The following is a 25,301-nucleotide window of genomic DNA, read 5'->3' as shown; positions in this document are numbered from 1 at the left end:
CAGCTGCTTTTAAGATCATGGGGCCATCTCCTACACAAGGTTTCTTCCTCTTGGTTTCAGCTCACACTGCTCCAAGCTTTAATGCAGAGCACCGCCCTCCCAGCGCTCCTCCCCGTTCCGCTAACCACGCCCCTCCTCCCTGAGGTTCCGCCCCACCTTTCGAGCTTCAGGGGAAATGAATGGCAGCGGAGCCGCTCGCCGCTCCGGGTATTGATTGGCCACTGGGCGCGGTGACGCGCAGGCGGCCGCGGGCGCACGCAGCGGGCGGAGCCGGCGGGGGCGGAGCCGGGCTCCGGGGCGGGGCGCGGGCAGCCGGGGGCGGAGGAGCCGGGGAGGCGGGAGGCGGGAGGCTCCCGGGCCGTTTAAGCGGCCTCCCTCCCGCCCCCAGCCGCCTGCTCTGGCTTCGGCCCTGTGCTGACCCCCGGCGTGGCCCACTCCGGCCCTGCCCAGCTGCGCGGCTCCCGCCTGGCACGCCGGCGGCCTCGGGAGCGGCTCAAACCCATGAGGCCCGCGCGCCCCTCCGCCGGTGCAGAAGAGACGGAGCTCCCGGCCCCCGCGGAGGAGCGGAGGATCAATGCGGTTCAGGAATCGATTCCAGCGGTGAGAGCGCTGCAGGGCGCGTGCTCTATCCCGGGGAATCCCGAGCCCCGACCCGGACCGGCTCCCGGGGGGACCCCCAGTCCTGCGATCCCCTTCCTCCAAGCCGCTCGGGATCTGTGCCCCGGGACTCCGCGTCTGCCTTGCCTCCTCCATCGGCTTGCACACCCAGCTTTGGCCCTTGCGATCCCCATCCAGACACAGTTTCTGCTTGCTCCAAGCGCCCCACCCCAACCTTATAGCCCCTTGAGTCCACTCTGGGCCTTATGCAAACATCCTTGAACAAACCCCCGTGTGAGGTCTCTTGGGGCTGCTCCAGCACCCTGTGGCGGTATTTGTCTTACAGCGCGGTAGGGGGTCTGGCCTGAGCGTTTAAGGTGTTTTTGTCTGTGACTGGCCCTAGAGACAGGGAAACTGAGGCACGCTTCCCAGCGTCCAGCTTAGCCCGATGGTGTCGAATCTAGAGGTTCTCAGGCTAAAAGCCCCAGTGGGTTACTATTTGGGGATTTTTGTCAGGGGCAGGTTAGCATTCAGGTGGAGACTTGCCTTTGAGACGTCTGTTTTTAGGAAATGGGGAGGAAGAACCGAGGAGACGCCACCGGAAGGCCGGTCGGCTGCTCTATAGTGGAGAGGTGGTGGGGACGCCCAAACTGGAGTGGCCCGGTGGCCCTTCTCTCGGGGTATCTGCCCGGAATGAATGATGAAGGCTCTGGCCTTTTGTTCCCAAAGAAAGCTCTGGGCTTTTCTGTTTCTTTTAAGTGGGTGAAAGTTCAGCCGTCGGGTGTCTGGTAACTCTCCATCCCTTTGTCTGAACCTGGCAGCCATACCCATTCCCAGTCCTTCACCACGAACAGTCTAGCTTTCTGTGAGGTGCCAGGGAATCGAAAAGCAGAAATGCGTGAAATCTTCCAGGCAGGCTATTGAGTTTGAAGTAGTCTGTTTTTTTGTTTGTTTGTTTTAGTTTGTTTTGTTTGTTTTTTTAATTTCAAAATGTAAACCCACAATTTAGTTTTCCTACCCGGTCTTTTTAGCCATTAATAATGCTTATCTCATTCCTCCCCAGTCCCAAAGTGTAAAGGAGCCAATACGTAAAAAGGATCAGTGTGGTCTTTGACATCAGTAGAGGGGATCAACTTGAAGATTTGGATTGCCTTCCGAATATTGCTTATTGCTTGGCGCCTGACACTATTCTTGGAGGGGAACTACTATCCATGTCAAAGGCAAAAGAGCCTTGGTCTTCTTTCTCTTTGAGAACCTCGTGGATTTAAGACAGACTGTAACATGTGTGAGCCTCTTGCCCTGTATATGTTGTTTGTTTGATACGGTTTTCTCCTCTACATGTCTGTGGGCTTCCTGCTTTCAGAGAACAGTGGCTACATTCTGAAAAATTACCCCTTCCCTTTTTGATGAAGAGTTTGTATTTCTTTCCTGTCCCTTTGAATACTTCTGTAAAAAGAAGGAAAGTGTCTCTTTCTGTTTGTTACACCAACACTCAAACAGCTCTAGAATGGAAAAATAAAAGCCACTTCAGCTGATTGAGCAATCTCTTTGATGGGCAGGATTTGCTCTCATTCTACTTTGCAGTCTTTTACCCATTGAAAAATTAGAAAAACACAGAGATTATCTTTTGGAGTATCACAGAATGTAATTTTTGAGTGGTTACATGTTATTGTACTCCACAAATACTACTTGTGTCTTTCTTGATGATCCATAGGTCTCCTTTGATTTTTATTGATGTAATCCCTTCATTACCTGTTTTTCTATTATGGGCTAGATTAGAAAGCTGTTTATGAGCATCATTTTGACTTAAAAATGAGCCTCCAAATACAAAGTAATGTAAAAATACAAAGTAATGTTCGAACAGTCCTGCTTATTATGATCCACACATTAAAATGTCCAAAGTAGTAGTCCACATATTTTTGTGTTCATTAAACATCTTGGTGTGCTATTTGCACTGTTTACCATAGTGACATACAGGTAAATTACAGAGAGGCTCTACAGCGGGGGCGGGGAGGGGGGAGTTGCGAGGCGACCCACTGTCTTTGAACTGTGCCCTTTTCCCTGATAGCTGCGTTTGGGACTCAACTGAAGAACAGTTCATTAGACCATAGTTTATGCTCTGCCTCAATAAAAGGACACCTTGCAGATCCACTCAGAGTGGAAACTCTGGTTCCTGTGGCTTTGGATCGTCTTCCAGACGTCTGCCGTTTATATGGAGGAAGACTGGAAGGGGAGAGTAAAACAGTGGTGGCTCCAAAAACAAAACAAAACAAAACCAAACAACAACAAAAACCCTACGATGTGAAACAGTTCCTCTGGGATGCAGTTTATCTTGTACCTTGCTTTATTCCTTTTAGTCTAGTCTCTCAAGACACCTAAGCACGTGCCTGCATACACACTTCTCTAACAGCTCTGACATGATAGTAACTGTTACTATTCAATTACTGCCTGTTTGTGCCAGCAGCTGGCTGGATACTTGCATAGTTTTGCATAGTTTTCCACTCACAAGGCAATAGAAAAGCAGATAAGTTTAGAGAGTAACCAAGTCCTTGCCCGGAGTGGCGCAGGTAGTCAGAGGAGCTCAGTTCCCTGTCTTCGCAGCCACAGTCCACTCACCCATCCTGTCTCTTCTCTAGAAAAGGACCCTTCTTCCTCAGCCCCAGCTGTGACTGCCCTGCTGATTAGATTTTAAATTGAGTGCGTGGAAAAGCATCTCCTTCAAAATCTAAAGCGTGTCTGATGCCCTTTTGGGGGGCAGTTCTTCGAGTGTCGAACCACAAAATGGGGTGGTCTTCTGTCTCCCATCCCCCTTTAGTAATTGCCTGGAGGATCGTCGCTGACAAATGCCATGCTCAGTCCTAAAAGGAAGCTGGCATGATAGAAGGGAGCTATGCACAGGGTGGATTAAAGCTGCAGCATCCAACAGTATTGAAGAGGCCTTGAGGCGCTCCGTTGTCTTGGCTTTGGGGTTTTCTGTTCATAAGACTCAGGGTTCCTTTGGCCCCGTGACTGCCTGTTGCCCTTCTGTGTGGAGCCTGTGCCATCTCCAATAAAGCCAGATTGACTATGGGTTATCTCTGTAGCTGGGAGGGCTGTATTTTTAACCATCCATTCAACGTTTATTAATTAAGCTTCAGCAAAAAGATGAGCGTTGTGCTTGAAACTGAAAATAACATAGTGAAGACCACCTCCATAGATTTGTGCTACAGTGTGAAAAGACGGGGTGTTAAAACAAGACAAAACAAACATTTAGGAACCAAATTCTTACTGGTTATGGTAAGGACTCCACTTGGGTGGGAAGGACCAAAGTGATGCTTGGTGATGTCTGGAAAATCTCTTAGCAGGTGACATGAGTTAGCTTGTAGGAAGAGAAGCAAGTCGAATATTCTAAGGAGAAATAAAAAGCCAGTGTCCTCAAGCAGATAAGACCTTCCTGGGTCAAAGAAACAGAAAGCTGGTATTAGCTGGAGGCCAGATAGCCAAGAAGGTGGCGCCTTGAGCAAGGGGAGTAGCTACCGAGGCCTGTGGGTCAGGGATGCATCAAAGTGTTACCCTAAGCATTGTGGGAAGCTAAAATACAGTTTTAAGTAGAGGCACACACTACGATCTGTTTTTAATAGAGAGTTAGGGCTACCATATGAAAAAGAGTCTGTCCTGGGACAGGCAACAAGGCCAGTTATGAGGCCTCGGTATCACAGGTAGGAGATGTTGCGTGCTGGTTTTGTTTTCGTTGAGCACTGTGGAACTGCAGTGGCAAGCTGATTGGAAATATACTTTGAAAGTGTTGTTGACAGTATTTGGACCTGGGAAGCGGGGACCACAGACGACTCAACCCGTGGGGGTTCTGGTCTTCTGCCTGTGAATTCTGCTGGACGAGCTGCAGACCTGCAGAGCCTGGTGCTTTGGTCTGGACTCAGTGTGCTAATGTATAAAGGTTGTTGCTGAGCTGTTCTCTCTCCCTCTACAGCTTTGGAATTCTGCTGTAGGGCAAAGAAGACATAAGAGTAACCTAAAAGCCAGAGGCAAAAGGATTATTGAAACAGAAAGTGACTAAGGCCTGCTTCAGTTTTTTTTGCCTTGTTAGATGAGATTGCCACACTCCGAACTAAATCAGAGCCCTCGCAGGTATGTCCACCCAATCCACAGCCCACATACCTTTCAGGACAGCTGTGAATGAAGCCTGGTACATCGGTAGATGACAGTATCATGTCACAGTGACAGGTTGGGCACCCCTACATGCCGGCTTCTCTGCCCAGGGCGCTCAGTAGCTATTAGGTTGCTTTCTCATTAGGTAGAGAAGATTTCCACAAATGGGGGCCTTTTTCTTTCATCTTTAAACCTTTCTCCTCCTTTTGGCAGTCGGAGAGAGGAGGCTCAGAGTGTGGGAGTTTATTTGCATTTTGCATCTGCTTTCCCATTTCGGCCTCAGGAATGGTTTCTTCAGAAGCGGAAGGAGGGGGAGGAGGCTTGATAGCACTCTGGCACATCAAGGGAAATTGAAAACAATTGTATTATTATTTCCCAGCAGAACAATGGTGTGGACCTTTCTCGTGGAACCCCACAGTAAAATGGTCTCAGGATAGCAGCTTTTTACCTTGTTTATAGTAGAAAGCTCGCCCCTCCTCCGGGACAGGGTATGTCAGTCACAAGAGAGGAATCTCTCTCTCTCTCTCTCTCTCTCTCTCTCTCTCTCTCTCTCTCACTATATATATATCTATATATATATGTATATAGATATAGATATAGATATCTTTTCCCCTCCTCCTCTTCTCCTTTCCCTTATTTCCCTCTTTCTTTTTCCTCTGCACATGTATGCACAGGTGTGTGTATATGTGTTCATGTGTATGTGTGTATCGTATGCATGCACATGGAGGCCAGAGGCTAGCAACAGGTGTCTTCTTCAGCCACTCCAATAACTTCTGAGTCCGAGTAGCTCACTGAATTTGAGCTTACTAAGTGAAGTAGGCTAAGTGACCAGTAGTGGGGATTTACCTGTCCCCGTGTCCATAGCATTAGGATTACAGGTGCATGGATCTATGCCTAGCTTTTTTTTTTTTTTAAATGTCCATACTGGGGATTGAACTTGTCTCCATGCTTGCCTAGCAGATACTTTACCCACTAAGCCATCTCCCCTCCCTCCCACATTATTTTTAACCTGGATTCTTTCTGCCAGGCAGAGACCAGCAGACATGGCCATGCCGCTCCTTTCCTTGCAGAAGATGTGGAAGTCTATCCCCCATGCTGTGGAATGATCTGACTATTTTTAGACTCGGGCTGCTTGAGATAGAAGTTGCTATTTTTGTCTGCAGCCTGGTGGTGGGTAGACAGCTCCTACTTCACCCTACATGGAGCACTTTCCAGTTCAGCTGACCTCAACCATTTAGGAAGCCTATTCTTCCACCCTTTGGAATTCCTAGTAGGGTGTGCGCCTCGGAGCTCAGTTGTTACCTCTCAGGGTGCGGAGGTGGTGGATCCTCAGATTCTTGGGGCAGTACGGAAACATTCTTCCCCAGGGTGTAATTCCTATTACTAATAAGAGCTGCACAGCGGTGCTCTCGTCCCATAGGAAATGAGTGATATAATTTAGGGGATTGCCAGGGGAAAGGAGAGTAGGCTAGGACGTGCACATCGGCATGCAAGGATAGCATGGGTAAATTCTGAAGCTACTTGGTGGGTCCTTTGTCCTTCCATGGGTAATGGATACACACAGCAAGTTCATTTAGGGTCTAGCTAGGCATCTAGTCCAAGTGAAATGTCTTCACAGTCCCATGCCCAGCCCGTACTGGGGATGGACTTTTCGGGGACTCCCTGTTGTGTCTTTCATTATTTGAACTGAGGATACCAAGTTCTTACTAATCAGGGAGGAAATATTAGTTTGTCTTTTGTTTTTAAAAAAATGGTTGAAAGATTGGTGAGATTGGGTACTGGCAAACAAACAAAACGACCTCCAGACTGTCTGGATTAAAAAAAAAAAAGGCTTTTGTTTTGCCTTGGTTTGTTTGTTTGTTTTGTTTTTGTTTTGTTTTGGTGCTTTGCTTGTTGACAGGTGGAGCTCTGGGATTTTGAAGCTATCAAGGCTTTTATCTGTTTCTCTGTGCCTTTCTCTGCTTTGCTGTTTTATTCAGCTCTCTCTCCGTGTGTGTGTGTGTGTGTGTGTGTGTGTGTGTGTGTGTGTATTTTAGAGCCACAGCATCAAGGACTAACAATGTTTGTGGTGTTTGAAGCAAACTCTTTTTGCTCCAGGAGCATGGAGGTAAAAATATGCCCCGTTGTTTAGGTGGCCTGGATGCCGCTGGGTATCAAATAAGCTGCCTGGTGCCAGAACAGGTAATACAATACAGGAAAACTAGTCTGGCAGGCCCTCTAATGTAGGATGCAGGCTGTGCAGATCTGCATACAGAGAGCGTAACGTGTCATGTCCTGAGTGAGAAAGCAGAAACCTTTCAAGTGCAGTGTGTTCCCTTTTGTGTAGTGACAATAACTAAAAGGCAGGGGAGGGGAGCAGAAATCCTTACTTTAAGATTTAAAACTTGGTTATGTACCACCCCTTTGATTTGGGGGCTGGGGGGGGCACAACTGAGTTTGATACGGTTTCTGTTTGCTTTTGCTTGGCACGAGATTTGTCTATTGAGCAAACTCAAGGGCTGTTTCATCAAATAAACTAGATGTTTGCTTTAGATTCAGTATTGTGGCAGGCTAAGTTGACACCTCCTTAGTGGCTTTGGTTTTCTTGTTGATAACAGCAACCTTTTCATTTAGAAGGGACTGAATGACCACTGCAGGCTTCCTGCACGGCCAGGGTGGAGTGTTTCTCACGTTATGGCTTCTCTGTTTCCATAGTTTCATGAACCATCGGGCCCCAGCCAATGGCCGCTACAAACCAACCTGCTACGAACATGCTGCTAACTGCTACACACACGCAGTGAGTACACCTTTCTTATCGCCGTCGTTCACATGGGGCTCTGGCAGGGCAAAAGACTTCTCCGGTAACTTTAGCACTAGCGATTGGAACTACTCATCCCTTTGACCTTAGGTACCTGAGTGTCAGTGCTGGGTTATGTCACCAGAATCTGAGTGTTGTGAGCATGGAGAGCGCTCTGGACACTCTACCCGGTAGCCCATGTTTTCCTGGACTCACGTGCCTCAATACATCTTCAAAAGATAGGAGAAGGAACCCTACTGAGGGGACAATGAAGAAGCTTGCTTATGGGTGCTGAGACACCTTGAAGGAAAGGTACAGCTTCCTCAAAACCGCTACTTAGCCGATTTGGCAAGGGTGTGTCATGGTTTGTTGGAAGGGGAGGGTTTTTGTTGTTGCTGTTTGATTTGTTTTTTGTGAAGACGTGAAGGCTGAATCTTCTCACCCTCACACTGCCCATGGCATTTTCCTCTGTCATTCCGTTTCCTTTACCTTTGGCTTTACTATTCTCTTTGGAAGTTACATTCTCTGAGACCCTGGGAGGGAAATGGTGAATACATGGAGAAGGGAAGGTGATGGATGAACTTGCTCCTTCAGTGATGAGTATTTAGACGAGGCTTACGTTACGGTTGGGTTTGGACCGGTGTGGTGGTTTGCATATTCAGATACACAGCCTACCTTTAGAAATAACATGTGTGTAGGATGGGCTAAATTCTCTTTACCTCTTCTCCACATGAAATGGTACTTAAATGGCAATTTAGTAAAAAACTTATAAAAGCTCCATGCTAATATTTTAGAACAGTGATCTTGTTAAATATATACATTATTTGGGAGTATTATAGTCCCGTGATATTCCTAAAGACAGAAAGTATCTACTGCCAGTATTTCTATAAAGAGAAGTGTGTGGTGATGCATGCTAGCAATTTGAAGCCTAGTAAGGATTGTGACAGCCTGTATCAAAACACAACAATACCACAAGCAAATATAAACAGAGAGGATGCTTTCATACAAGAGTAAAAGGGACGTCATCTCTAACGGTAATTTTTCCCAGACAAATAAGTTTTTTTCTTTATAAAAAAACATTATTACTCTCCGTGCTCTTGTCTTGTACTGGAGTAGTGGAAACTGGCATCTGATGTTGAAATTTGGGTCTATAGTGTAAAATATAACGCAGAAGCTGACCATAATGCCATGGTCCTGCAATCCCATCACTTAGGAGGGGGAGTATGGAGATCTCAAAGTCATCCTTACCTACTTAGTGGTTGGAAAGGAAGGAAAAGGGAGGGGAGGGAGGGGGAAAGGGAGGGAAGGAGCTGCAATCAGAATTCTTAGATTCTGGTTTCTTCAAACTTCGGGCTTCGGAAATAGATTATTCAACATGTACTATGTAAAATGATGAAAGCCCCCGAACCCCTTTGTTCTGCAAGTACTCCCAAATAGATGAGCAAGTTCAAAGTAAAGATCAGGACATACTAATTCAACAGCTGATTGGGGTGTGTGTGTGGTGTTTTATACAATATAATATGGGCTTAATTCACTACTTGTGTATCCTTTACTTAAATAGTGGGATTGCAGGCAGGACAGAATGCTTGGAAAACAGACCTTTCTGGGGGTTCTAGAATGTACTTGATGTTTGGATATTTTTAGTACCTGCTCTGTATCAGATTAGAGAAGAGACTGGAACAGGCTCTTGTTTAATAAAATCAGGGTAAAGAACAGCCATTTTGCAACAGCTGGGCAATGTTGTGTCTTTGCTTGTTTCTGCACCCATTGGCTGGCCCAGTGCCCTGAAAACAGGAACATCTGCTTCCAGTGCGGCTAACGAACTCCATCCGCCTCTCGTTCTGATTATCCAAGGGAGACGAATGTTTGCTTAAAACTTACTTTCTCAAAACTGGCAAACCTCTGTGTTTTTTAAGCGGAAGCCGACGCGAAGGTACTCACTTGTCTTTCCCCTCCTCCCAGCTCCTCATTGTTCCGGCCATCGTGGGCAGCGCCCTCCTCCACCGGCTGTCTGATGACTGCTGGGAAAAGATAACGGCGTGGATTTACGGGATGGGCCTCTGTGCCCTCTTCATCGTGTCCACGGTCTTTCACATAGTGTCCTGGAAAAAGAGCCACTTAAGGTACCCGGGGCGGGGCACGTCCTGTGCATAGCGACGCAGTGGGCTAAGCGTGTTCTCAATTCCCAGGCCGCTACGCTTGAGCCAGGAGGGTGAGGAGTGGACTTTTTCCTATCCTACGGGCTTTGAGAGGTCCCTTAGTTCAAGACATTCTCTTTGCGTTGGGCAGAGTTTTGAAGACCCCTCTGCCTTGTTTGCATCTTAAGGAAGCGGCACCCGAGCTATCTTTCGAGGGCTTGCAGCTAAAATCCTGAGAGCTTATTTCACACACACTAGAAATGCTGGGAGAGCCATTAAGAGCCATAGCTGTGGCCCGCAAGGAAGGATGTTGAACATTGGCTCCAGTCCTCCTGTGTTTAACCTTGAGTAAGTAATTCCACCTCACGCAAAGAGCCCCGGTTTCTTACAAAACTGAAGCTTATTGTGCTGCTTCATGAAGCTGTTATGATGCAATACAGGGAATGAGGTGATACCTGGGAAAATAATTTGACAAATAGAGAAAGGACGGGGTGACTAGGAGATCCCTCACAGTGAAGATAAACCATGGGTTACTTTCCAAACAGCACCATAGTCCTTGGCCTACCAGTAAGACTGCTAATGTGTTTAGATCTGTGCCTATTAGAACGAAGGACAGAGCATTATTTATGTGAAAATGGGTGCTTACCAGATACAACCTTCAATACTTGAGTCGGTCAAACCCCAAAGAGGGAAACCATTTGCAGAAAAACGGAAAACATGGAGCAGGTGACAGGTGATTCAGAGGAGCCTGACACTTGGGCTGAGCGTGGTGGCACATGCCTGTGGTCCTAGCATGAAGGAAAAAGTGGGAAGATCAGAAGCTTAGGGCCAGCTTGGGCTGTAGAAACAACACTGTGCTTTGAACCAGAAATGTAAGAAAAGACCTTCAGTTTCAAAAAGTGTTCAAAAAAAGAAAAAGGAGAGAAGTATTCCCTGACGTGATGGCCCTCATGTTTACAATTCCAGTGCCTCTGAGACTGAGACAGAGGAAAGCCATGCGTTCGAGGCTACCTAGGATTACAGTGAGTCCCGGTGTAACTAGTGAGCTCCAGAGTGAGACTCTGTCTCAACAAAAAAGCTAGTGGGGAGGCAGGCTTGGGAAGGCAGGCTGTCAGCCTGCACTGTCTTTTCTCACCATGGCCTTTACAATTCTGCATGAAGCCTGCTCTCCGCTACCCTTTCCTGTAAAGTGGCAGTTCCATTCCGAGGATTACAATAAAACCACAGCATTATAAATCCCAAGGGCACTCTGGGCCATACTCACAGGACAGTCACAACAGTACCTGTGCTGGCTTCCCGGGACACAGAGTCACAGGGCCCAGAGGCCCGTCTGGAAGCAGGGCACTTCATTATCTTCTTGGCACGCCTGACGCTGTGGTTGCCTCAGCTCACTTGGCTCTGATGTCTAGATTTCTGAATCAATAAAGAGTTGTAGATGCCTACTTCGTATTCGGGGCCTTCCTGACAGAGGCTAGAGGAGAAGGTAGAATAGAAACGAGATTCCCTTGAACCTTGAAAGGCATTGCTAGAATCACAAACCACATGTAGTTTTTTGGTTTTGGGTTTTTTTTTTGTTTGTTTTTGTTTTTTTTTTGGCTCAGCATTCAATCACTGTCTTTTAAATGCCCAACAAAGTCTAATTAGGAGAGTGAAGGACAGTCCCAACTTTTGAGTATCTGCTGGGTACAACACTGAGAACATAGCCTACATTTACCACATTTCGTGTTCTCTCTGCTCAGATCGGTCCCCTTCTTGTGACATGGTGTGAGTCCAAATGGTGGCTGGTGGAGCTTTTCTGTTTGTGGGGAAGTAGTACTGGAGACTGATTCTAGGATTTCATGTATGCTAGGCAAGTGTTTTTGCCACTGAGCCACATCCCCAGCCCTCTTCTTGCTTTTTACGTTGAGAACAAGTCACACCTGGATGCTCAGGACTGTCTTGAACTCACTGTGTACCCCAGGTAGACCTGACCTTAATGTCATCCTGCTTCAGCTTTCCAGCAGCTGGGATCACAGGCCTGTGTCACAGGTTCTAGGTTTGACCGTCTGCCCTAGCAATGTCTAGAAAGCAGAATTAGAAAGTCCTCAAGCCTTGCTAGGCGTCAGAATCATCTCAGGAATTCAAAATGAGAAAGTAAATTCTTTCCTGTCTTCCTCTCTCCTGTTTTCCCGGCTCTTTCAAGGTAGACTCTTGCATCCATGAGGTTATGACTGCCTTTATTCCAGGATAGAGGTAGTGAGGTTTGGACGTTTGCTTCATTAGACCTGCTCCTGAATCATCAGGGAGTGAATTGCAGCTCCTGCTCCATGCATCTTCACAGAGCTGGCTTTTATTTATTCACTTACACCTCCTTGTTGATCTGCTGTGCCCAGCAGTGTGAATAGTGAGGCTATGCTGTGTGCTGAGGCCCCACAAAATGGTAGCGTTTACATCCTAGAAACCAAAAGTAGACTCAAAATAATGTCGTGGGGCTGGACATTATAGCACGTGTCTGCAATCCTAGAACTGTGAGAGGTGCAGGCAAGAGGTTCAGGAGTTCAAGCCCAGCCTCAGCTACATAACAAGTTCCAGGCCAGCCTGGGCTACGCAGGACCTCGTCTGAAAACTAAACAATAAAGACCATCCTCTGTACTTATATCTTCATTTATTCATTCACGCATATTTTAAAAGGTGATTTATATGCATGTATGTGCCCATTTGTGAATGTATGCCGTGTGTGTGCTGATAGAAGCCACAAGAGGACATTAGAGTCCCTAAAGCTAGAGTTACAGGTGGGGCTGAGTTGCCTGACGTGGGTGTAGGAACCAAATGCAGGTCATTCGGAAGAGCAGATCCCACGGAAGAACAGTACGCTCTCTTAACTGCTAAACCATCTCTCCAGGCCCTGCATTTATAATTTTAAATGACCTCAACAAAATACTGGATTTTTTGACATTTCGTGAGTCAACCTCAGTGAGTTGGATCTTTCTATATACGCTTCTTGGCTTTGACTCTGGACCAATTTAGAAGTGAAATGGCTACCCTTTTCACAGCAAAAATGCCATATTTATGTTTATTATTGCTGGCCCCAAATTACTGATTTTCCCTTAATACCATGTACTGTCTATCCTGGCATGTTTAAAATTAAAGATGTGTGAAAAAACAAGAATCTGAACTCAGCAAAACAAAAGACTTGAAAATGGGAGGGGAAACCTAGCAGAAGGAAGGGAGGGGAGCTGGGGACCGTAAGAGATGGTGGAGAAGTGAGTAGGACCGAATGTGTTGTGTGTGTATATGAAATTGTCAAAAATTAAGGTCAGAGAAAGGATTTGACCACAGCTCGGGGCACAATAGCTGGGCGCTAGGACTGAGCCCTGCTCTGTGATAGGAACCAGGCAGTGGTTCTGGCAGAAATTCTACCCCCACAGAATTTCGTCTTCCAAAAGAAAAGGAAAACATCAGAAAAGACTCACGTCACCTGACTATCGTGGGGCTCCACCGTCTCATGCCTGTTACGTATACAGCCTAAAAATATAAAGCTTTTACTGTGACTTCCTGGCATTAAAGAGAAGAGCCATGGCTTTGAAGGGCGAGCTATGAATGCCGTGAGAAAATGAAACAGGCATGGGTGGGGCTTTTGACCTTGTAGAGTGATAGCCTATACTTCCTGTCTGAGCATCTTGACAAATTTGCCTGCTTTGTTGACTTCCCCCCAACAGGACAGTGGAACATTGTTTCCACATGTGCGATCGGATGGTCATCTATTTCTTCATTGCTGCTTCCTACACTCCATGGTGAGACAGACTCCGCGGGCTCTGGAAAAGCCTCTTGATGATTAGAAGCCCTCACTCCTTTCCTCTCTTTCTCCCCATCCCATCCCACCCCACCCCACAGCCCTCCTGCATGCACTCCGCCCCTCCCACACTGCATACACACTTGCACCCCCGCCCCCCCCCATTTGATTTCCTTGGTTACAGTACTCAGTGCTTGGAAGGGCTGTCTGGCATGGAATCATTTCGAAGGAGGTGCTGTAGACTTGGGTGTAGCTAGCAGGTTCCCCTTTCCCCTCCATCTTCTTCCCATCTATCTCTACTGCTTTTCAGAATATTTGAAGATGAAATTTGACAAATGGAAATGCTGTAAATACGTACGAGGAAAAGCAAGCTTCCTTTTGTAATGTATACTGTTTGTTTCTGCCCACTTAGTACTCTTGGCTTAGTAACTAACCAAGCTAGTTAACTCCTTAAACTATCTAGTCTCCTGTGCCCTTCCCTTGATCTTCCTGCCCTTCAGATCCAGACCAAATGCAGCCTCTTGTTGCTTTAAAAGCTGAAATTAAAGAAAATTTAGTTTTCCTTTATTAAGACCTAGCCCACTTTTAAACACTCAGAAAGGTCCTGTTGAGCCATCCATTGCTGTCGTCAATAGAAACAGCAGGCCTCTAGAATCCGGCTCATGCAGGTGCAGTCACTCAAAAGAAATGTAATTATCTGCTAGAATGAAAAAAAGTATAAGGCCTCCCCAGTACCTCTCACTAAATTATAGGTCTGATTCATGTAAGAGCAGGCATGCTTAAAAGCTTTTGTGAAGCAATTTAAAGTAAATATATATATATAAAAGTTAAATGTGAACAGAGCAATCACATGTAGAGTAGGAAATTTGTTCCCGTGCAGTTTTAGATATGTCCGTGGTTAATTTTCCATTTGGGAATCTTAATTTTATAGTTAGAGCCAAACTGAACTTTTTTTTCATATTTATTCTTCATATGCCAGGGCACATGAGGTTGTGGTATGTCGAACTGTGATAAGAGAAGCCCATAGCACAGGCTAGAGGAGTTCTCCTCATAGTCTGTCTTGGCAGAGAGATTGCTAAAAGAGACGTGTGTGTATTAGGTGTCTACTGTGGCCATGTGATCCTGGTTCGGGATCGTATTCTGGGTTCTCAGTGAGCTTTGTAAGCATTCCAGATGCTTGGTCAGAAATAAAACAGCCAGCAGCCTTTCCTTCAGTGGGTCCTGCTAGGGAGAGTCAGACTCAACGGCATGCTGGCGTGTCTGTTTTTAGCTGGTACTATTTTAAAATCATGTCTAATCCCTAATACTAAAATTTGAGCAGCGATCTTACCTTTGGATGATTAATTTCACCAACCTTCCCCAGCGCCTCCCTGCTGTGCTGGAGGCCTGCTGCCCTTGTTTTCATTTTGCTCTGACTAGGAGAGCCTGGGCTCAGAATTCCTCTCATTTACTCCTTTGTTGTCGTTTACGTTTGTAGGTTAAACCTCCGTGAACTTGGACCCCTGGCATCTCATATGCGTTGGTTTATCTGGCTCATGGCAGCTGGAGGAACCATTTATGTATTTCTCTACCATGAAAAGTAAGAGAAAAGTCACTTCCATTTGATCATTCAAACAATTAACTGCCTAAATTATTCCTGTGTTACAGTGTGGTTTCCTTCGTGCTTGTACCTCACAATAGTAGAAATACATAAAGAGAAAATATATTGCTTTTAGTAAATCTTTACCTCCATTTGGTATTCGCTATTGCTGGGCAAGTAGGGGTGGGAAGGCATAAGTGGCATGTGTATGTCATGATGAGGTTGAAATACCAGTCCTTTTAGAGCCACTGGGACCTCATTTCTCATCCAGAGGCAAGCTAGCCCTGTCTGTTTCATAGACATCTCACATGGGAAATAACCCTCCAGTTTCCATGGAGACCAAGGATAACGATTGTTAAGTGTCGCAGCACAAGACTTCCCTAGATAGAAATCTGGAGAATGTTTGAGAAAAGAAGCTGACACTGGACACGTCTCCCCCACACCACACAGGCACCCATAGCTGTAGTCAGAAGTGTGAGCAACATAAACAGAGGCCTATGGAAATTTACCATTTGCCGTGAGATTGTGTCTCTCAGGACTGTCAGAAACTACACCCATGTAGTTTACAGACATAGTCACCTGAACCATATCTAAACAAAGAGAATACCAAATAGACATACTGATGCTGAGCTTATCACAGACACCTGACTCCAAGTGCCCTTTGAATGTGACGAATGCTAAATGTATTGTGTAATGTGTATCACTCCAAGGAAACATTTGGTTCTTGGATTCACACTCCCAGGTGATATCCTCTAGACAGCTTAGCAGGTAAAGGCAGACCTTTCTGGCAAAACAAGCTCTGGAGCCCATTCTTCTTCCACTGGGATTAGAGATCTCAGATGTCCTGCATCCCAATGGAATGAGACTGGAAATGCATGTACGAAATGAAGAGAAGCAGGAAACACATCCTTTCCTCTGGTTGCAACTCCACCCCTGAAGAAGGCTGTTCCCACCTGTTCTCACTATCTTAAGGGCCTTTTTAACTCTGGATGGAACTGGGGTGGACCAACCCATGCTGGGAAAGGGAAAAATAGCGTACTGGACTAGATTACAACTAGCTTTAATGGCAAACCTGTTCTAAGCAGCCTGTGTCAATTTCTGCCCTTCTCATCCTAGAAGAAATGTAACCTCATCATTACCCAGTTCGGGTATGTTAGGGAGAGGCTCAGCGGTGTCCTACTGGGAAGTGAATTTCCTTTGAGTGATTTAAAAGCTTCTCTTTCTCTTTCAAAATGAAGGAGAAGCTGGCATGTGCATGATCTCAGCATCCCTGGGTTGTGCCTCTAACTCCTGCTGTGTTCCTGCAGGTATAAAGTGGTTGAGCTTTTCTTCTATCTCACAATGGGATTTTCTCCAGCCTTGGTGGTGACATCAATGGTAAGACACAGCTTTATAATTTTAGTTCCTTCCTTCTAAATTCCTGAGACTCTGATGTAATGATAGGTGGACAGTTTTGCCTTTTGGAACTATGATGTGCCCACTAACTATCGATTGAGAGAGAAACCCACATACATGATGCGGTGTGCCACCGACTTGCACTGGGTACCACACAAGGGTTGTCTGGCAAAGCTGTGGATGTTAGGTTTGTTATGTATTTGTTTTGGATGATGGATTTAGCCCTCCCCCCCCCCCCCACACACACACTAGGTCATCACCCTTCTTCCAGGGAAGAGTCTAGTCAAACCATTTGACTATAAAGAAGTGGCTGTTTCTGGTTAAATAATGTAGCTGTTTGAGCCTGAATCTCTGGAAGAGGCTATTGGAGAATAAACCTGAGTTACTGACTCATAGAAATCTGAAGAATTAGGATGATGGTGGCCCACAACTGTGGTCCCTACCCAGCCGAGAAAGAAAAATAGCAAGTTTGAGATCAGAAAGTTCTTCTCTCCAAAAAAAAAAAAAAAAAGAAAGAAAGAAAGAAAGAAAGAAAGAAAAGAAAGATTTAGAAATAAACACGCACAATTTGCTTCTGCATCCTATTGGATAGTTTTCAGTTCCTTTAATTCTTTTTTTTTTGCACTTGCTTTTAAATAATATTATCTCTTTCTGAAAAAAGAAAGTAGTCTTTTCTTGTTTGTTTGTTATTTTACTTTAACTTTGCTTGAAGATAATGTTTGGGAACTTTCTTTAGTGGACTCTTGCATATAGCATATCTTAAATTCTCTTTCGAGTTGAATACTGCTTATAAATCTATGCACATCTCTCACTTGGACTCAGAAACATACATTGCAATCTGATCTAGCGCTACTGGCTCGTTGATTATGTTCTCCGGTGCCTGGTGTTCAACACAGGGCATTAGCCACCGGGTTAATTAAAGAAGTCCAGCTTGCTCAGTTTGAACTCTTTTCTTTTTCCTCAGTTGCCCTGAGTCAGACTTGTGCTTGAGATTTCATTACTGAGTTTTTCCTTACAGTGTGAGAACATAATTCCACTACCTAGTGCCTCCCTCCTCAGAAAAATGCCTCTCAGAGCTGAAACCTGGTTCTGAATATTCCAGAAAGATGCTTGTGAAAATGTCAAAAATTATATAGCCTTGAGATGTGAGCTTGATGAGGTACCTGACCCCATCATATATACGTATATAAATACATAGATCGGTGTATATGTGTGTTGTGTATGTATACATAGGTGTATATAGTTCACGTGGTAAAAGCAGCAGACAATGCAGAGAAAAGGGAAGTACGTGACCGAAATGAGAAAATGGGTCATGGCTGTTTTATCGTTAGAGGGCAATTCAGGACACCCAGAGCCATATAAGCAAAGTCTATGTGGATTGGTTACTAATTATTAGAACAGAATTTCAAGTCAATTCCCTCCGGCTGTCATAAAAGCAGGTTTGTCCGGTATTTTTACTAGCCCAAATCTTTAATCGGCCTTTTCTCAGGTGGTATATAATAGCCCGTGACTAATGTTTATGAAAATGAAGCAGGGTAATTCACACACTCGCTGTTACAGAACTTAGGGTCCAACAGGCAGATACAGTTTCTGTTCGGCAGGAGACTAATAAAATTTTATCATATCTTTGATGGGGAGGCGGGGAGATGAAGGACGGACGACTCAGGTTGCTATGGGAACATGAGATCGAAGCACTAAAACAAGTGATAGGTAAGCTGATTTGAAAGACAGGTAGGAACCCGGAAGTGGTCGGAATGAGGCAGGAGTTACTGTTAGAGGACACGGCAGGCTTCAGGGTGAGTGGCCCTGTCTTTGGAGAACTGATAGTTATCTGGGGGGGATCTAAGCAGAGTCCGGATCAAAAGGGTTATGTAAGAGGGAGCGCTCCGCACGCGCTGTGGATCTCAGATTTAATCCCTCGGCCACAGAGAGACAGAGAACTAGATAATGCATTAAAGCATCTGGTTTTCCCGCATCGAGCACAGATAGTGCGGGACTGTGATGCTTGCGGTAAGAGAAGCCAAAAACTGAGCTCTGTGTTCTGCCACCTCCCCCAGTGTCTTCCTGTAGAATCCACTTAGCAACTAAAGGAGAGCCCAGAGAGCAGCAGTCTACCTGCAGGTCCACTGGGAGACAGTTCATGGGGCAGGGACCTAGGGAAGAGATTGCTGTTGAGAGAAACCTTCAGAAATCTACAAAAGTGTAATGCTGGGCTAAGCATCAAGCTGGATTTGTGCAGGGCAAAATTCTGTAAGCCCTCACTGAGAGTAACCATTTGAAGGCAGTAAACAAAATGGTGATCCCAGAAGCTCCTGTTTCGGAAACAGTGGAGTTCCTACCATCGCAGGTGGTGAAAGCACACTGGACCTCAAACATCTTCAGCTTTCAGGTGACCAGAGTCACTTCAGGGCCGGAGTTCCTCTGCCCCCGTGTCTTAGTTGCTTTTTTATTACTGTGACAGAAAGCTCAAAAATAAAAACAAATCAAAACAAAACAAAAAGCCACAAAAAACAGAGGGAGGATTTCTTCTGCCTCTTAATTTCAGAGCCTTTTGTCTACCGTCCCTTGGCTCTTGCTTGTGGGCTGTGCATCACAAGGCTCATTGTGGAGGAGCAGGATGGCTCACCTCATGGCAGACAGAAAACTGGCTTAGTGGGAGCCAGGGACAGGCTAACCACTTCAGAGGCATACCCCCAGCAACCTGCTTCCTCCAACAAGACCTCACATTCTAATAGGTCAGTATACAAATTCTTTTGATCAAAACAGACAGCTTACTAGGCTATGAAATAATCTCGGATGCTAAAGAATTGAAACTGTCCCACAAAAAGAAGAGACAGAGAACATCCAATGTTTAAAGATGAAACAGCACACTCCTATATAAACTCCTGGGTCTTTGACCAGACTATGAATGAAAATGCAGTCTGACAACTTGTGGGCTGCAACCCAAGCGCTGTTGGGAAGGACTGTGGTGCTTCAGATGTCTCTGTGAGTGTGCAGGCTCTCTGTGAGTGTGCAGGCTAATAGTGTGAGTCATCTTGACCAGGCCAAGGTACCTAGAGGTTTGTCAGTTACCAGCCTAATGGGTTGGGAAGGTACTTCGTCAATAATGTTAGCCTCCAATTCAGTAGACACAGAGTTTATTTCCCTGTAATGTAGGGCCTCAAGCAGTCCCCTGAGGGACTTAAGAGAGAGGGCTTTGCTAGGAAGGGTCCTATGCTGCCTTTGGATGCATCTGCAGCAGCAGCAGCATTTCCTGGACCATAGTCAGTGCACCCCTGTGGAATTCAGCCTTGCTGCTCCATAGTGACACAAGCCAGTGCCTTACAGTCTGTCAGTACACACATACACATGCGTGTGCATCTGTGATGCGTGCAGACATCCACATATGTCTTCCTGATTCTGCACCTAGTCCTACAACTGGGTAGTCCTGGAAACCTGGCTAGGGTGATGAGGGAATGAAGAAAGAACAGACACGGATCGGGTAGCATGCCAGTGGAAAAGAACAGGAACCGGGTTTTCTCTGTAGATGACTGTAGATGGAACGGCAGAGGGCCGTATTCATTTAAACACTGCCTGGCCCATTAGCTTCAGCCTCTTATTGGCTAATTCTCACATCTTGCTTTAACCCATATGTAGTAATCTGTGTAGCACCACGAGGTGGTGTCTTACCGGGAAGGATCTTAGCCTGCGTCCATCTCGGAGAGGAGAGCTATGGCGTCTGCCTCACTGCCTTCTACCCAGTATCCTGTTCTGTTTACTCTGCCTACCTAATTTTGTGTCCTATTAAAGGGCCAAGGCAGTTTCTTTATTAACCAGTGAAAGTAACACATAGACAGATGACCCTCCTCCATCAGATGAGCATCACTGTATAGAAGCTGGTATTTACAGGAAAGTCCTAGACATGAAGAATGAGTGTAGCTCAATGAGTGGATACAAGGTTACAAGGAGGCCTCACACCTGCTTGTGCTACTGCCGTGTCTCTAGTGATCCCTGAAAAATTTTGGCATATTTTGTGAGTATTCAACACTTAATATCAATGGGATGCTGGGAAGATAGCCACCACGGCCCTTAAGGGTGTGGGAAGGAGATGTGTGTGGTGATGGAGAAAGAAGACCCTGACCTCACCGAGAGGGCTGCAGAGCTCAGGGAGGATGGGATGGAACACCTGATCACCATTGTGCAGAAGCCAGGCCCTTAGAAGACCCAGACAGGTTCCTGAACTGACAGAAGGATGGAAAGTATAACGAGGCTCTGACCAATGGTCAAGACAAGTCGTTCTGTGAGCACCCAAGGCAGCTGAAGAAGACTGGAGCCCACAGAGGGCTATGCCACATCTGGGGCTGTCAGTTATCTATGGTCAGCACACAAGACCACTGGCTTCTGGGACTGTACCCTGGGTATGTCCAGAAGAAATAAGTATAGACCTTTTCTGTTTATTTAGGAAGCAGTGACATTTATATACGAACATGAATCAATTGAAGAAGGGAAATATTTTTAGGAAAAGGCTTATAACATTTTGAGTGTCAATTTCATGTCATGCACAAACTTAGTTTGAAGTATAGGCTTAGCTATAAAACAGCCAAGTCTAAAGTTTCTTGAAAACAGAAACTTCAGGGACCTGGAACATCTTGTCATCAGTTTTAGGATAGGCACAGATTTTGTGAGCTACAGAAATAAAGACCATGACAGAAGAAAAGCACGTTGGGGAGTTTTTCAGAATTAAAGTCTTTGCTTCTCTAAGGACTCAGTAAAGAAAATGGACAGGCAGTCACAGCTTGGCAGGAAGTGCTTGCTGTGTCCGTAATAAAGGACATGTATCCTGAAAGCAGCCATCTGTTAAATATATGCTCAGTCTCTGAACCTCCAAGTCAATCCCAAAGTCATTTGAAGATGGGTAAAAGATTTTAACAAAGAAAAATATATATAAAAGAACCCATAACCCTTTGAAAAGACATGCATATAATTAGTGGTTAAGAAATTGGAAGTTAAAACCCCTGTGACTACCACATTATACTCCAAAGAACAGTTATGATTAAAAATATGAGATCCACACTAGTAGCCAGGATGTGAAATACCATGCCCCACTACATATTGTATTAAATGATAGGACCCACCTCCAACAGTTCCGTTTCCTAAATTTTTAGTTTCTAATCAAATTAAGCATGCATTTATCCTGTGATTCAGTGGTTTACTTAACAGAAATAGAAACACACATCTCCAAAAAGACTCATGGAGTTAAGATTAGTCTCATTCGTAGCAATCCCCGAAATGGCAAGAATTAGTAAGTTATGTTCAATGAAGGAACTACTAAGCAAAAAAATTGACAAGTGTGCTCATGTGATGGCCAGAAAATAATCCGTATATGATTCCATGTATGTGAAGCTCTAGAGCAGGTGGGCTTTATATGTGTGTGGTAATATTAATAACAGTGCTTGCCTTTGCGGCTGGAGGGGTCCACAATTGGTTGGCAAGGGGGAACCAAAGAAGTTTACAGCGATGCTAGGGTTATATAGAGGTAATCAATGTAATTAAACTCATTTCGTTCCACCTGCTCTTTCTGATCTGTATACTCTCCATAAAATTAGTCACACAAACCAGTTTTGAAAACACCCATCTCCCCAATTCCAAATGAAAGTGCAGAAGGCAGGCCACTTTAGTCCACTGACAGCCCAATTCTGACACCAGGAAACTCCATGGCCTCGAGCAAAGTACTGAAACTCTCTGTTTCTTGTCAGTAAATGCTGTTGGCAGTTAACAGTGCCCAGTTTAGGGTCATAAAGATTAGAGTGAATAAGTACACTTGGGTGCTACCCACAGCATCTTGAGCCAAAAAAACACTCGACTTCTTCTGGAAGTCTGTTTTGGTCTTTCAGTGTCTGATAAGTCTTTTGGGGAACTGTCTCTTAAAAGAATGTGTTTAAAAACTTACTGGTGTCCTTCGTTTGGTCTCTTGCTTATTTGGAAAGAACAGTGGAGTGTCAGGGAACTGTCTCTTAACAGAATGTGTTTAAAAACTTACTGGTGTCCTTCATTTGGTCTCTTGCTTATTTGGACAAAGAACATTGGAGTGTGTCAAAACCAAGCCAAAGCATGGTGTCTTTGAGAACAGAGTGGGGATTGACCAGCCCAGTGACTTTGTCAGGTTACTACTCTCTGAGTCTCCTTCCCTCCAAATAAGGAGGTATTACACGAGTGCCCTTCCACTTGGGGTTCTTGCTCCCCTAAGAATCTGTGGCAGCCATTATCCTTCTCGAACAGTGCTCCTAATGCATGTACAAGGATGTCATATGATAGGTGTTGGTAGCTCTATAACCTATTATGATATAGTACATGCTTGTGATAAATTGGCTTGGCGTTTTTTTGGCTTTTTGTTTGCTTTTGTTTTTTGTTGTTATTGTTTTTAAAGTCTGGTTGAAGTCTCTTCTGAATAAAGAAAATCTGTTACCGGTCATTTTGAGTCCTCCCTAATCTTTTAAACCTACAAAACCCAGAGGTTCACATGAATGTTGAAATAGGGCTGACCATCACACCTGGCCTGATGTCCTCCCACCTGGCACTTAGCTCCCTCTCGGCTGCTGTCATTGCTTCTGCCTAGGCCTAGTAGGTGGCTGAGCTGGAATTTCCCCCTTGCTTTTGTCTGACGTGGCCACTGGGACTTACTGACTCGGACTCGCTATCCAAAGGCATCTACATTCTCTTCCAAAGCCTCACCGCCCTCTGGCCTCGGCTTTCTACTCCCCCTGCAGGGCCGTCTGCGGCACTGCCTCCTTCATCGAGCCAGGTCACAGTGTTTTCTTGTAGATGGACCTTTGACTCTCTCCAGACGACCTTAGAAATCCTTGCTTTTGACTTCAGATACACAGGACTTTACCACCCGGCAGCACAGGGCAAATTAGGAAATTCCTCGGGCTGTGTGGCATGTCCCTTGTCGGCAGTTCGAGTGCCCTAAATTCATACGTGCTGCAAAAATCTAAAAAAGCAATCAGTGGTAGAGGCTGCTACAGAGGTCAAAGGCCTGTGATAAGCCTGGCAGAGATATGAGTTATAAACTAGTTTCTTGGGCCGGCTGCATGTGGCAGGAAGCTTTCAAAGGGCAATATGGGAAGTAAAGATTACTCAGGCCTTTGGAGGCACTTTATGGCCAGCTGTGATTGCAGTCTGCTTAGATACACAGTTAAATGAGAGAATCACCATTTTGTCCTGCGGAGCCTAGAATGTGTCCAGTGGTCAGATCATGCCTGCAGATCCCAAGGGTATTCCAGGTCAAGTGGGATGAGGCGTGTTGGGTTTGTTTTATATCTCCAGATTAGGGTGGTGCTCACACCACTACACTTACTACGTAGAAAACCAGGAGCCTTTGGGGGGAAAGAAGGTGACTCTGACCTTGTCACATCCAAGTAACATCCACCCTTTCCCTTTGCCTCTGTTGACAGACTAACACAGACGGTCTTCAAGAGCTCGCCTGCGGGGGTTTGATTTACTGCTTGGGCGTTGTGTTCTTCAAGAGCGATGGCATCATTCCATTTGCCCATGCCATCTGGCACCTGTTTGTGGCCACAGCAGCTGCCGTGCACTACTATGCCATTTGGAAGTACCTTTACCGAAGTCCCGCGGACTTTATTCGACATTTATGACAAGTCTGTGCTAGGTCGTCCGATCAGTATTATCTCTGTTGAGGCACTTGGGTCGGGGTAAGAGCTGAATGTTGCACAGGGAAGAAGAAGAAGCAACTTGCACTGACTTGGTTTAATGTTTTTGGACTCTAATTACTGTGAAAGTATAAAAGCTGTGCCCTGGGGTTTTCCTCCTCCCAGCCAGCAAATGAGGCAGTGAATTAATTCTTCATTCCATTCCACTATCATGAAGGACTCTGGGTAGACTTGGCCAACTGATGTTTACAAACCAGAATTTTGTATTTTCGTTTTACAGATTTTCCTAGATGAGTTTTTCTAAATTCCTAGGCCAGGTTGTCAAAGTCAGTGCAGTCACGCGACTTCCTTTTTAAGAAAAACAAAGAGTCGTTTCTCCCACTTTCCCCCCGTCACTGTTAGAGAATCATGGAAATCGTGGCACTACTTTCTACCATGTTTCATCTTGACATAACATGGTTGTTTTTTAAAAAAAAAGAGGCTGTAGTTGTTTTGTAAATTTTTTAAAAGCTGTTTCGTTGACGTGCACCCACACGGTTCCTCCTTCATGTCCTTCTGCAGCAAGCGGTCAACATTCCACAAACAAACGTACCTCTTCTGATGGTTTTATTAAGTGTGGAGAATTTGCCAACTAAAAAACAAACCCACAAAACTGCAGTTTTCCAAACCTTTCCGCCAATCTCTGACCCCGAATTCAGTGCTGCTGTGGGGGCTGATAAACCTGACCTGGTGAGGTCCACCAGGGATGAGGAAGTATTTGGATATCATCACCTTGTTCAGAGGACGTCGCTTCGGTCCATGCCTTTGCCATGTTTTCTCCAGGGTCTCTTTCCACAGCGGAGGAGGATCCTGTGCGTATTATGATAGTATTGTTGGGTTGCCCGTCGGCCAGACACTTCTCATGAGCATTCTGAATTATGGTGAATTGTTGTACTGTCACGTTGGTGGCCAACGGTTCAGTCGTCGTGCGTAAGTCACTCAGCTTTCTTGTATCAGTTTGGTATTCATTTTAAATTGTGGGACTAGACACATAAATTCACATTTCTGCCTTTTCCTCTGCATTTCTCAATACACTCTTTCTTTTCATACCATTTATAAAACTTGGATTGACACATAGAAACTCATATCAGTGGTCCACGGTTTTATGCTGACTCAGTGGAGTGGTATTTATATATTATTTCTAGTTTTCTCTCAATGTCTTATATTAAGATTGATGTATTAGTTGCTTTGTTGTTCATCTTTCTTGGGG

At 45.4% G+C, this 25,301-nt stretch overlaps 1 protein-coding gene across 1 annotated transcript; it reads left to right on the top strand.

Annotated features, from left to right (window-relative positions):
- Positions 1 to 342: 342 nt before the first annotated feature.
- Positions 343 to 24,188, top strand: Mmd (monocyte to macrophage differentiation associated). The gene is made up of 7 exons (XM_038326710.1): positions 343 to 600; positions 7,438 to 7,519; positions 9,482 to 9,642; positions 13,356 to 13,430; positions 14,907 to 15,008; positions 16,316 to 16,385; positions 23,837 to 24,188. Exons 1-7 carry the CDS (start codon positions 575 to 577, stop codon positions 24,035 to 24,037), a joined length of 717 nt encoding a protein of 238 aa, XP_038182638.1. The 5' UTR covers positions 343 to 574; the 3' UTR covers positions 24,038 to 24,188.
- The last annotated feature ends 1,113 nt before the right edge of the window (positions 24,189 to 25,301 follow it).

This window comes from Arvicola amphibius, chromosome 4 (genome assembly GCF_903992535.2).
Source record: "Arvicola amphibius chromosome 4, mArvAmp1.2, whole genome shotgun sequence".
NCBI lineage: Eukaryota > Metazoa > Chordata > Mammalia > Rodentia > Cricetidae > Arvicola > Arvicola amphibius.
This window is presented reverse-complemented; position numbering and strand designations above follow the sequence as displayed.

Excerpts from the sequence above, each read along its gene's own strand:
- Mmd (XM_038326710.1), top strand. The coding sequence starts at position 575 with ATGCGGTTCAGGAATCGATTCCAGCG. Across the intron at positions 9,643-13,355 it reads TGGAAAAAGAGCCACTTAAG|GACAGTGGAACATTGTTTCC; the intron begins GTACCCGGGGCG and ends TCCCCCCAACAG. Across the intron at positions 13,431-14,906 it reads GCTGCTTCCTACACTCCATG|GTTAAACCTCCGTGAACTTG; the intron begins GTGAGACAGACT and ends TTACGTTTGTAG.